This window comes from Arachis duranensis, chromosome 7 (assembly GCF_000817695.3).
Source record: "Arachis duranensis cultivar V14167 chromosome 7, aradu.V14167.gnm2.J7QH, whole genome shotgun sequence".
Taxonomy (NCBI): domain Eukaryota; kingdom Viridiplantae; phylum Streptophyta; class Magnoliopsida; order Fabales; family Fabaceae; genus Arachis; species Arachis duranensis.
Window position 1 is genome coordinate 67,613,629 of NC_029778.3, and position 14,153 is coordinate 67,627,781.

At 35.7% G+C, this 14,153-nt stretch overlaps 1 protein-coding gene across 2 annotated transcripts in view; it reads left to right on the forward strand.

Moving 5' to 3' along the window:
- The first annotated feature begins 11,313 nt into the window (after positions 1–11,313).
- The window catches only part of LOC107458645 (uncharacterized), a 4,062-nt gene continuing 1,222 nt past the window's right edge, over positions 11,314–14,153 (forward strand). For both annotated transcript variants that reach the window (XR_002365803.2, XM_016076863.3), the window contains exons 1-2: positions 11,314–11,760; positions 13,217–13,405. Coding sequence is in view for 1 of the 2 variants with exons in the window: in XM_016076863.3 (XP_015932349.1) it covers positions 11,557–11,760; positions 13,217–13,405 (393 nt within the window). In the remaining variant the exon portion in view is untranslated. The remainder of the gene's footprint in view (positions 11,761–13,216; positions 13,406–14,153) is intronic.

A 14,153-nucleotide genomic window follows, 5' to 3' on the forward strand; every position in this document is an offset into this window, starting at 1 on the left:
TTTTTCAAAAAGTTTTATTCAAATTAGTGAAATACTATAAAAATTTATTGAAAAAGAAGAATATTACTTTAACCAAGTAGTAAAATATGCGCAAAATCAAACAAACATGCAAATGCAACAATGAACAAACAAATAAAATAAAATATTGGTGTTGAGTCAAGAAGTAACTAACCCACGGAGATCGGTATCGACCTCCCCACACTTAAAGATTGCACTGTCCTCGGTGCATGCTGAGATGTGCAGGTGGACGTGTTGCTCCAACTGACGCTTGTAGATGGAGGCGCCTTAGTTGGAGATCTCTTGGTTCCTTTTCTTGCTGGTGTCTTGTCAGTGGCCTTCTCTTTTCCTTTCTTGGTACCCATGCTTAAGGAAGAAGAAAAAGGAAGAGTGTGAAATATAGAAAACTAAGACCAGAAGGGAGGAAATTCTAAGTGATAAAGAATGCCAAAGGAAAGATGATAGTCCATCTACATGGTAGCTACAACATGTAGGGAAGACAACAATAAAGAGCAATTCAAAATAATTAGATGCAAGAGGGTAAAAACATGCAAATAATAGGCATGAGAGGCATAGCTCAAGCATCAAGTAATAAATGTGCCAAATTAAAGAGCACGTGTAATGATGACAATTGTGAATGATAATCCTAAATACATTGGGTGTGCAAGTTAAAATAGGGATGAAAATAATGTAATCCAAATGTATATGAGAGCCATAAGTAAATGTCAATTGTCAAATTTCTTCTCCGAGTAGCCACGTGCTCAAATAAAATAAGGCACTTATCCAAATAAAACTCCAACACCAATGAGAATAATGCAATGAATGAAATATGCAAATAAATAAAGTAAAATAAAATGAGAGGAAAAAAGGAGGAGAAGAAAAAAGAAAGTGAGAAAGGAGAGAGAAGGAAGAAATTAGGATTAGAAAAGAGAAGATAAGAAAATTGGCACTAATCTGGATAGGTTGTGCGACGCTGGCGACGCGGTCGCGTGGGTGACGCGGTTGCGTGGAGCGCGATATGGTTGGGTGACGCGGATGCATGGGGCACGCGATCGCGTGACTCGATTTGTGCTAGTGGCACGAGTGCAGCCTCGCGGCCGCACAACTCTCTGTTCAAAACGTCAGTATTGCCAAAATCCAGGGTGACGCGGTCGCGTGGTCGACGCGATCGCACGGGTGGCCTTATTTCTAATATGACGCGGATGCGTGGGTGACGCGTTCGCATGGTAGGGCTTGTGCTGCTAGCACGGGTCTAGCCCAATTCCAGCTCAACTTTCGGCCATACACCCTTTTTATGCCGATTTCAGGTCACGCGGCCGCGTGGGTGACGCGGTCGTGTGGGAGGCTATTTTTTCAAATGACGCAGACGCGTGGGTGACGCGTTCGCGTGGAGTCAATTTGTGCTAATAGCGCACCTCCAACCCTGCTCTTGCGAAACTCTCTGTTCAATTTATTATTCTCTCATCTCCTTGCGACGCGGACGCGTCGCTGATGCGGTCGCGTCGCGTGCTCGCTTTTTTTTTTGAAATAAAATGCAGAATGCAGTGTTAATATGAATGTGATGCAAAACTCCAGGTTCAATATAACAAAATAAAATAAAATTCAAAAACAAATAAAACTAAATAAAAATGAAAAAGGACGATCATACCATAGTGGGTTGTCTCCCACCTAGCACTTTTAGTTAAAATCCTTAAGTTGGACATTTGATGAGCTTCCTGTTATGGTGGCTTATGCTTGAACTCATCCAGGAATCTCCACCAGTGTTTGTGATTCCAGTAACCTCCAGGGTCCCAAACTAGGCATGTAAAACCCTTGAGCAGCTTTAAAAAGATTCTTAGGCTCCCGGGGTGTTGGATGTCAGAACAGATTCCAGGATCCCAAATCTTGCTTTTACACCCGTCTTTATGTTGATTATCATGATTCCATCCGGGTAGCAAGCAATCTGAATTCTCACTAAAGTGGCCAAACAACTTCCTAGACCCATTCAGTTGAGCTCTATACCAACCTTTACGTTTAAGCTTAAAGCTTCCAACCATGATGAACCTTGTAGGACAATTCTTACCATTGACCATCTTCCTCTTGCTCTTAATGCCGCAAAGAGCTCTAAGTTGACCATCCGTCTCCAGTAGCCCATATTCAAGTGGGATTAAAAAGCTATGGGATATGAATTTTACCCACTTGAATGTTGTGAAGGATGATGGCGACTTAGGGGGAGGTATCTTTAATGAAATTGCAAGCTCCACTCCCTTGTGCTCTTCTCTGATAATTACCACCTCTTTGCAAACTTCTTCAATTTCAACCTCTTCCTCTTGGTAGCTCTCTTTCAATTCAATCTCCTTTTCATTGCTTTCCAAGGGCATGGGAGGTTGTGCTTCTTCTTCTTGAATCTCCATCTCTTGATCAACTTCTTCCAAGTCTTCAACTGTGATATGCATTGGAAGTTGTACACCATCCTCAGCATCAATTTCAACCGTCTTGGAAGGAGGCTCAATGTCTTGACTTTCCCATGGAGGTTCTGCATCTCCTAAGCTCCATCCATCCTTGATTGGTCTGACCTTGATGCATATTCCTGCTGTGGTTTCTATTTCCTTCAACAAAGTTAGAACCAAACTCAAAGCGAGAGGGGTGAGAATTCATAGTAGTTATCAGAACTAAAGGGGAAAAAGGAGAAACAAATAAACAGGTAAAAGAAAAATATTTTTTTTAGAAAAATATTTACAATAACCAATAATAAGGCACACGTTTGCAATTCCCCGGCAACGGCGCCATTTTGACGTTAGGATTTTTGCTAGTAAAGAATTTCATAAAAACAGTCGCGTTGTAGATATAGTCTCTAAACCGACAAAAATCCCTTCGTACAAACGTTTTGGTTGTCACAAGTAACAAACCCCTTTAAAATTGATGACCGAAGTATTCAAACCTTAGGTCGTCTTCTCAAGGAATTGCAGGGAGGTATGTTCTTATTATTGGCTATGAAAAAGGCAAAATTAGGGTTTTGGAAGTAAGGTGCGAATATATTATATGACAAGTAAAATAAAATAATAATAGCTGTAAAATAAACCTTTGGCAAGGTATAAGAACTGGAGGTCATTTCCTAGTTATCCTTATCAATTGTGATGAGAATTGGATTTTTCTCCCACTTTGTTAACCTCTAACTATGAAGGTAAGTTAAGTGAATGAATTCCAATTTTCAATCAACAATGAGTTTGATAACTCTAGAGTCACCAATTATTTAACCAAAGCCAAAAGGAAAGAAAATTGAAACTGCTCAAATAAAAATGCCTTCATATGGGAAGCAATAATCATGTAATTAAAAGAAAGCAATAATAACTGAAATATCTCAAATAATATTAATTCAAAGAAAATCATAACATGAAAGAGTTCATAAATTTAATTAGAAAAATAAATAAAAATAAAGAACTTGGGATTGAGAGTCACTCCTAAAACTAAGAGAAATCCTAAATCCTAAGAGAGAGAGGAGAGAACCCCTCTCAAAACTAATCTAAATCATGAGAAGTGAATTATGAGTGGCTCATCCTGGGTCAGAAACAGCCCAGAAGTCACTTCCAGCCCTTTCTGGTCCGTACAGGTCGCAGAAAAGTGACGCGGCCGCGCGGGTTGCGTTCCTGCAATGTCACGCGTTCGCGTCGCCTGGCATCGGGGCAGCTATGGCAAATTATATATCAAATCGAAGCCCCGGACGTTAGCTTTCCAACGCAACTGAAACCGCGTTGTTTGGACCTCTGTAGCTAAAGTTATAGCCGTTTGAGTGCGAAGAGGTCAGGTTGGACGGCTTAGCAATTTCTCCAACTTATTGTATTCCTTCCATTTTTGCATGCTTCCTTTCCATCCTCTGAGCCATTCCTACCTTATAATCTCTGAAAACACTTAACACACATATCAAGGCATCTAATGGTAATAAGAGAGGATTAATATTAATAAAATTAAGGTCAAAGAAGCATGTTTTCAATCAAAGCACATAATTAGGAGGGAAAATGTAAAACATGCAAATAGTATGAATAAGTGGGTAAAGAGTAGGTAAAAACCACTCAATTGAGCACAAGATAAACCATGAAATATGGGTTTATCACTAGCCTAATAACTCTGTAGCTCCTAACTCTCAAGTGTACTAACACAAGTGAGAGACTAATCGTAAGTCAATGTTAGACTGGAGTGTCAAAAAAGAATACTCATATTGCTATTAGACTATCATCATATGTGACCGTTAGGTAGATCACCATGGTGCTCACCCATCTCTTCATCATGATCAATCTCCATGTCTAAATCCTCCTCTTCCTCCTCATCATTAGAAACTACAGTAATATCCCCAGAGCCACTAGAATTACTACTAGTGCTACTCACAAATCCATTCGCGAGCACAGGCCCGTTCGCATGGATAGGGACAATTCCATCATCTAGTAGTGCCAACTCATCATCTATCGGAAAATCTAGAATAAGCTCAAGTGGAAGATCCCACCCTAGTAGAATTACAGGAACGAAGTCACCAATTAACTTAAGTTCCTCAGGTACTATAAGCTCAGATGCTGCCTGATTTTGAGGTTGAGCTGGGATTAGGTTTTAATGTTCATAAGGAAAAGGATGACCAGGGAACATTACGGTGAAGCCAGGACAGAGAAAACTCAAAAGGAGCATTGGGGTTGAAAAGAGGGCTATTTAGAGGATGCTAAAATGAACGATCTCTCAACGCATAACATCTAACACGAGGCTCCACTCCCAAAACGTAGTAACTATGATACACCGGATCCTCGTAGATGTAAGACTCTTCGACTTCATAGAATATGACGCTTGTTTCCATCTAAAGGGGAAGTGAAAGGGTAAGAACTGGAAAGTTCTTAGTAGAGTCAGGCTAATTAGTCATGTTATTCAGCTTCGTCATGTTTGTCAAACAGTAATACACTTTACAGTAGATAGAGGAAAGTAAAGAATACAGATAAATAGAGAAAGCAGAGAAAATAGAAAATAGAGTACAAGTAGAGAAATACAAGAAATAAAGCACAACACAGAAAATATGCAACAAGGAATGACACGCACACAAGAATGATGCATGTCTAATCCTAATCAGGTAATGAACTCATTTGTCGATTTCTATCCACTCCCGATGAAACTCGAAGCAGTTGAAACGGGTATGGTTTTTCCAGTTAGCATAAGTACGGTTCTCACTAACCGACGTATGCAATCATATCCTCTTTAAGCAATCTTTGCCTTACATGTGTGACATTCTAGCCGTGTATGAATTGATAGCCTCTACAAGTGACCCCAGGCTATCAGTTGCAGGTGCATCCCTCAATGGCTGTGTATCACTGGAAAACTTTCTGTGGTCGTACCACTATCTATCCGACTACCTCAATGCACCAGATGACATACAATAGTCTTTTACTCTCTATTCTCTTTCTCATTCTCTTTCTCATTTTCTCTTTTCTTCTTTGCTTCTTTGTTATACTTTTGTTTCTTTCTTTAACATCTGCATTTATAACTTATATCAATTTCAGTATGAATAATCAGCCTGTTCCAACCATAGATTCATTAAGTCTATGTTGAACTAGTTTGACTTTTCAGATAACACCTAATCCTAAACAAGAATCAAATGCTAACTATATTGCTTCTAGATCGCATCTTTAATCGACATTTATCTTTACCATTAAACCTTTATTGACTTTTTCTTCTGTATTTATCTATTCTTTAACATTTTATCTTTCTTTTATCTTCTCCACACAAACATGTTCTTACCACTCCCTAGGTATTTTATGAAAGTAATTATGAGATTTTGAGCTTAAAGTTGTCTTCGTAAGACTTTTAAAAAAAATTGTCTTTTGTCATTATTTTATTATTTTCTAATAAAATAATATTATTTAATAAAATAATAATATTTATTTTATTATTAAATATTTTTATTAATATTTTATTCAAGTTTTTGAAATTATAGTTTGACCTGCAAAATTTTATAAAATTTATATTTTGACCGCCTTAATCTTTTATATTTTTACTTTAACTCTCTAAACTTTTATTATTTATACTTTCTCCCCAAAACATAAAAGTATTTACACTTTGACCAAAAAATGGATCAAAGGGCTGTTCTTGAGTGTTCTTGGTAAAACTCAAAGTGTTCTTCGTGTTCTTCATAAATTTTTCAGATTCTTTCTTTAATTCTAACCCGTTTTTCAATATTTTTGGTGGTGGACGAAATTGTGATCACATCAATATAGTATTCTTTGTTGTTGTATGGAATCATTATTGTGGCTCTTGGCTATGTGTGGACACAACTCCGTTCAACTTAACCAGCAAGTGTACTGGGTCATCCAAGTAATACCTTACGTGAGTAAGGGTCGATCCCACAGAGATTGTTGGTTGGTATGAAGCAAGCTATGGTTACCTTGTAAATCTCAGTTAGGCAGATTAAAAGGTTTTGGGTTTCGAAAATTAATAAATAGAAAGAAAATAAAAGGGATAGAAATACTTATGTAAATTAATAGTGGGAATTTCAGATAAGTGTATGGAGATGCTGTGCTCCTCTTGAATCTCTACTTTCCTATTACATTTATCCAATCCTTCTTACTCCTTCCCATGGCAAGCTGTATGTAGGGCATCACTGTTGTCAATGGCTACATCCCATCCTCTTAGTGAAAACATTCCTATGCTCTGTCACAGCACGGCTAATCATCTGTCGGTTCTCAATCAGGTTGGAGTAGAATCCCTTGATTCTTTTGTGTTTGTCATCACGCCCAGCCTTCAGGAGTTTGAAGCTCGTCACAGTCATTCAATCCCAGAATCCTACTCGGAATACCATAGACAATGTTTAGACTTTCCGGATCCTCATGAATGCCGCCATCTATCTAGCTTATTCCACGAAGATTCTGTTGGAGAATCTAAGAGATATGCGCCCGGTCTAAAGTAGAACGGAAGTGGTTGTCAGTCACGTACGTTCATAGGTGAGAATGATGATGAGTGTCACGGATCATCACATTCATCAAAGTTAAGTATAACGTATATCTTGGAATAAGGATAGAATAGAATTGAATAGAAAGTAATAATAATTGTATTGAAACTTGAGGTACAGCAGAGCTCCACACCCTTAATCTATAGTGTGCAGAAACTCCACTGTTGAAAATACATAAGTAAAAGGTTCAGGCATGGCCAAATGGCCAGCCCCCTGAATGATGAAAGGACCAAATGATCCAAGACTAAAGCAGTCAAAGATTAAACTGTCAAAAGATGTCTAATACAATAGTAACTTATCCTATTTATACTAGACTAGCTACTAGGGTTTACTTGAGTAAGTAATTAATGCATAAATCCACTTCCGGGGCCCACTTGGTGTGTGCTTGGGCTGAGCTTGATCTATCCACGAGCTGAGGCTTTTCTTGGAGTTGAACTCCAAGTTATAACGTGTTTTGGGCGTTCAACTCCGGATCATGACGTTTTTCTGGCGTTTAACTCCAGACAGCAGCATGTACTTGGCGTTCAACGCCAAGTTACATCGTCAATTTCCGAATAAAGTATGAACTGTTATATATTGTTGGAAAGCTCTGGATGTCTACTTTCTAACGCCGTTGAGAGCGCGCCATTTGGAATTCTGTAGCTCCAGAAAATCCATTTCGAGTGCAGGGAGGTCAGATTCCAACAGCATCAGCAGTCCTTTTGTCAACCTTTTTCAGAGTTTTGCTCAAATCCCTCAATTTCAGCCAGAAATTACCTGAAATCACAGAAAAACACACAAACTCATAGTAAAGTCCAGAAATGTGAATTTAACATAAAAACTAATGAAAACATCCCTGAAAGTAGCTTGAACTTACTAAAAACTACCTAAAAACAATGCCAAAAAGCGTATAAATTATCCGCTCATGATTTGGTAACCGATTTTTCCTAAAATTCAAAATAAAATTGCAACTACCATAACCGGATGATTTCCACTTGATGTTGACACAATTTTATCACTAATTTAAGGCCTTTTGTTCAGATTTCCAGTATCTCTCAAGAACAAAATTCATAGCTTGAATATCATCAAATTTCATCAAATTTTCACCAAAATTTCAATAAGAATCACTCATGTAAGCAATCAATTTCAAGCATAACTAAACCTTATAACAATCACACAACTCAAACACAATTAATCAAGATTAATTTTACTAAACCTTACCTGAATTTGTTGTCTCAAATTCGCCTATCCTTCAAGGTGTTCCTAGAACACTTTTTCCTATTAAATCACATCAAGAATAACTTTAAATCCATGAAATCCTAACTGAACGAACCATCAATCAGATGTTAGGATGAGATTCGTCTCCTCAATCTTGCTAGAAATTGAAGTTTCTTGATCCACAAGTCAAGCTAAGCATGATATCTACTTAGAAGAACATCAAGAAAACACATGTTTATGTATGTTTTCTTGAAACAGAAGCAAAGAGTAAATGAGAGCGGTCATCTCACCTAAATTTTAGCCTAGATAAGTCACATGATTTTGAAGAGGAAAAGAGAGGATCACTTTAATCGATTTAGATTTTTGATTTGAGTTTTGGTTTGGAAGAAATTAATATTTGAAGTTCTACGTGTTTAAAATTTTCTCTTTTCTTTCTCTCTTATTTTTGGCCATTCAATATGAAAATGAAAAGCTTGGAGTGTATTGGGGTTGGGGAAAAAGCATGCTTAATGATGATTGGCTAGTTAGAGAGGTGGTTGAAAAATATCTCAGGTGTATAATTACTAAAACTAGATGTATTAGAACATACGCTTAGCAACACATCTAGAGATTAATATATGAGCTACTAGTATAAATGACACTAGTAACATAATTAATATGAGAATAAAGGATATGATGAGGCATTAGCATTGCTAAAGTCATCAGAGAGTGCTAGTGTTAACCTGCACCAGTAGACTGTGAACCCGGTTAAACTTATCTCATATTTTTAACTAAAGCAGATCAAATAATATTATAATATTATTCAAGCAGCTCTAATATTAAGATAATAATATTATATTATTATTTTTCTTCTCTCATGTATCGAGTTTGGCTCGTCAAATTGAGACTAACTACAAAAACTAGAATCTAAAACTCCTAACCGGAATAGCTCAAAAAGTAGGATCTTCACGATTGTGTCGTCGAGTTGATTTTAGAAGAAATTCTTGCTTAGTGATGACATAAGGATGATGAAGATCGAGGTGCTTGATGATATAGTAAAGGTGCTTCCTTTACTAATCTTTTGAAAAATTTCGTATCTTCAAAAATGGTCTCTATACCAAAACTAGGTTGTTACAAGTGTTCCAATAAAGTGTTCTGAATGCTCTTTTTTTTATTTCTGTTTACTTTCGTTATATTTTTTATGGAAAAATTTTAGGCTCATTTCAAATGTAAAAGCAGATGAGTTCGCTTTTTAAATAGAAGGCCTTAATAGTATAAATAGGTAAATTTTATGGATAAATTTTATTTGTACTATAATTTTGATGATTGATAATATTATTTGTAATAATTTACTATTCTAAACATCACTTTTTGAATTTTTCTTAAACTGCTTCTTGTGCTATTATACATTTCAGTTCATTGCACTGAATTATGTTAAATTTTTTAATAACTTATGAAACTTTAGTTAGGTGAAATATATTTATATCTACTAATAAAAATTTGTTAATAACTTTTATTATAATATGTAAAAAAAACTTTTATTATAAGTACCTGAAAATCTTTTCAAACCTTTAATGATGATGAAGATGTGGAAAAAGTGATCAAGAATAAGGATTGAAGACTTTTTAATATTTTAACGATGTAATTTCTTTATGTTTGTATTTTAATTAAGTTATTTTGACATTGTATTAACTGTTTTTAACTTCAAGTTATTTGATATTATATGAATCTTATGTTTGTGTTTTATTTATGTATGAATTTCAAGTTTTTATCATAATTTAACTATAAATATATAAAAATTAAGGTATTATTTAATTTTTATAGAAACGGGACGAATACCCATAAAAATAGATTAAGAAGAACAATTGATAGCATTGTTGTAAGAACCGAACCGGTAATTAAACCGACCAAGTTATTTGTTTATTGGTTTATTAATTCAACCGATAAATTACTGGTTGAATCGATAAAATCAGTTCCACGTAAATAAAAAATATAAAATACTAAAAATAGTTATAAACTTAAAAAATTCAAAATAGATATCTTTAATGCTTCACCAACATTTTAAAAACAACCAAGTTTCAAATTCTAAAGATAACTAATAAAAAGGTAGACATGAAATTAGTTAGTACTACTATAATAGTATCTTAATTAGACACAATAAGGATAACAATCATAAACTATATTCAACATCACCTATTTCAACAAGCAACTATTTCAACAATAGAAATTTCACCTATTCATACCAGAAATGTCTAAAAACAACTTCAAGTAGATTCAACAATCTTAAATTCTCTATTTAACATCACCTATTTCAACAAGCAGATTCATACTAAAATTCATAATTTCAACAAAGCATATTCAACCAGAACAAACACCAAATAGAACACAACAGATTGATGATTTTAATTTTCAACAAGCATTAGAAGAAGAGCACTAAACAGAACAGAACATAACATCACAGAGCATTAGAAGAACAAAATAGCTTCAAAACAGTACAGAACAGAACAAAATAGCACAGAGCATTAGACGAAGAAGACTCTGTTCCTTGAGAGTTCAGAATAGGTGTCGCGGTGAGGTCTTTTACGGTGAGATGAAGAAGACGACATAGACCGGCGAGCGGCGGTGGCGCGGTGAGTGACAGAGTGAGGTGAGGTGAGGTGAGGGGGAGGTTAGCCGTTGTGTTTAGGGGATTAAGGTTGGTGGACAAGGATGGAGGGGATATTGGAAGTCTGGTTCGAGTCTTTCTTTTTTTATTTTTTTTAAAAACCAAAACGACGTCGTTTTAGCAAGTAAATTAAAAAAAAAAACTTTCGAACCGGCCAATGAACAAAAATTGCCGATTTTTCGATTTTCATCAAAATCGACCGGTTCAATCCGATTTTTTATAGTTCTATTTCTTGTCCGATCATATAGATCAACTGGACTGCTCAAAAATCTGGTTTATTGGTCTTTTAGTCGAACCAACCGATTCAATCCGATTCTTTCAACTTTAATTTATAGAAATAAATTCTTTCTATCGTTAAAAAATTAAAAAAATAAAGTGTAGTTTCTAACTTTTTAATATTCTCTCTTTTATATTTTTTTTATTTTTACTTATAAAATTAAAAATAAAAAATATCATTTTATTCTCTCCATTATTACAAAAATTAAGAAAATTCATTCCCAAAACAATCTATTACCCATGATAGGAGTGTGACGAATTTGCAGATAGTAGCGAAGTAAAAAGAAGACAGAACGGGATCGGACGGGAAAAAAACGCACCCCTATCCCCTCACTACAACCCTGGTCATCAACAATACCTGGTCTGCGCCCCGAGTCCCTGTGTATAAATAAATAAAGCAGCCAGATACGGCACAGCACAGCTTATGTGGCAGCTGAGCTACTAGTAGTAATAAGAATCAGAGATACAAGAGAGTAGAGTAGTTGTTATGGAGAAGGAGAAAGGGACTATCACTACGACCAACAATAATAACAAGATAGAGAGGGGGCACCAGATGTACCGTGAGGGGCGTTACAGGGAAGCATTAGGGTTTTACACGGACGCGATCGCCCTCGCTAAAACCAAACCCCACAAGATCGCTCTCCACAGCAATCGCGCTGCTTGTTACCTCAAACTTCACCATTTCAAAAAGGTCAAACTTTCTTTTCCCTTGACTTTTTATGGACCAAATTAATCTCCAAATTTTTATTTCATTGAGCAAAATAGTCCTTTCAGATTCTTCATCGTATGTATGGAGGAACTGATACGAGGATTTTAAAATTTTTAGGAATTCTTAGTAAATAATGATATGGATTAACTTATCTGATTTTTTTCTTACTGAAATTTGATGCGAGATTAATTTGTCTAACAAAATAAAAGGTTAGAAATTGATTTGATAATTAAAGTTTGTTGAGGATTAAAAATTCGGACTTATAAAGAGATCCCTATCACCTAATATAGATAGATAAGCAGTTCATATAAAGTACAGAGCATTCTTGTTTTCAATTCCTAGGAATTAAATTGCTATTTGTTATTCGGTTATGTGCTGATAAGTGATATATTTGAGAGTAATCTTTTTTTTTTGTCCCTATGGCCTTTTTTTTTTGGAAGCTGCAAATGAATTAACATGTGACACGTTCACGCTCTGTTAGGAGAGTTCTGATAGTTTTGAATTCGGGGTCATAGTCATATTGGTCTTTAATCACTGGAGCATCATTATCTAACTAGAGAGGATTTGATATGAGCATCAATTTTAATAGTAGGTGAACCCAATTTTGGAGTTTTAAGCTGTTATTGGTAATAGGTTATGCGATGTTTTGTTATGGGTGTAATTTGAATTAGTTGAAGTTTAAGGGGCAGATTGTGAGAGTGAATGCTTCTTTATTGAAAAGCTAGTAAATATACGAACTCTTGATTCAGTTGATTGGGTTAACATTTCTTCCCCTTGAGCAAGATCTTGGATTTGATTCTTGTGAACGGAAAATTGAGCTTCGAGAGAGCTTTATAGCTTTCATGAACCAACTTTGCTTCATATGAAAATTTGTAGTGGACTGAGGATAGTACCAGTAGTTATGGAGAAAGACAAATAAAGGAAAAAAGAAAAAATAGTAAACATATTGCACTTGGACATGAAAATTTCATCTGGACGTACAGCAAACTTGCTGGGAATTATGCGCAAAAGTATAACTTGCGAACGAAAGACGCTTGCTTGAATTGAAAAATCTGTGACTTGTAATTGTAACAATGCTACCAACTTACCATTTAGCTGCTCTGTTGGTGTTGAATTATCTGTTTCTTATAGTTCTTGAAACTCCAGGCCAATTGTCTCATCCATCAAGGTGCCTACAAGCCAACGAGTATTAGTCAGCGTGTTCCACAGTTGATATTCCGGATGTGGACGAAAAACAAAAAAAATAGAAAAAAAAACTGAGACTTTAGCTTACTGTGTATTATGTATTTTGTAACATGTCATTATAACTGTGGGATGATTGTTTAGGAATAATGACGCTCCATCTGTGTAGTTGCAAGCTTTTGTTGTATGATTTCTGTTTCAATACATTTGTGTTGGATACAATGACTACAATCAATTATTGTTGCTACTGTTTCAGGCAGCAGAAGAGTGTACCTCAGTGCTTGAGCTTGATCAAAACCACAGTGGGGCATTGATGCTGAGGGCTCAAACACTAGTCACCTTGAAGGAGTACCATTCAGCGCTTTTTGATGTCAATAGACTTTTAGAGTTGAACCCATCCTCAGAAGTATATCAAAATCTTCACGCTCGCTTGAAGACACAGTTGGTAGGTTGTTGTCTCCCCTGTATTTTGTTTCTGCTGCAGTTGCATACATTGCACAACTGTTAACTTGGCTTTAAGGTACTGAGAGATGAACGTGACATCTGTACCCTTGAGATAACTTAGTTGTTATCATTACAGCCCTTATAATTTGGATGGCTTTATTTTATTTTTGGTTAGGTTTTTCTTCTTTTCTGTTTCTTTTTTCATTTTTCCTAGTGCCTTTCCTTTCTCTCTCATCTTGTTGTAGTTATTAGTGAGATATTGATCTAGTGCATGTGCAAGTTAAAATGTGAACAATAAATTATTTGATGGTTAAAAACACTTTCAAGATTTCCATTTAATAAGTGAGAAGTGAAGAGAGAGAAATAGGAAGAGGTGGGAAAACAATAAGGAGAGTAGATAAAGAAAATCTGGGATATATATGGCTACTCTTTAAACATATTTTATTTATTGGAGTTAATGATGATGGGTGTAAATTGCTAAAGTATTCAGTAGCAAATATGATGATGATGATTACTTTTGCATTAGGCATCCCTTTAGGTGTGTTTGGCTACATTGGGCACTCTTCTAATTTGTGCGTGAACAACTTAAATTTGTCTTGCCAACTTTGACTATATGTGAGCTATAGTATTTGTAGGCTATAGTCTAATTTTAGGTTGATAGAAAGAAAAATGATGACTGTTTCATGTGTAGCGATGCACCAACACACACAGACACACATTCTAAATTAAATACTTTGTCAACTGGTAGT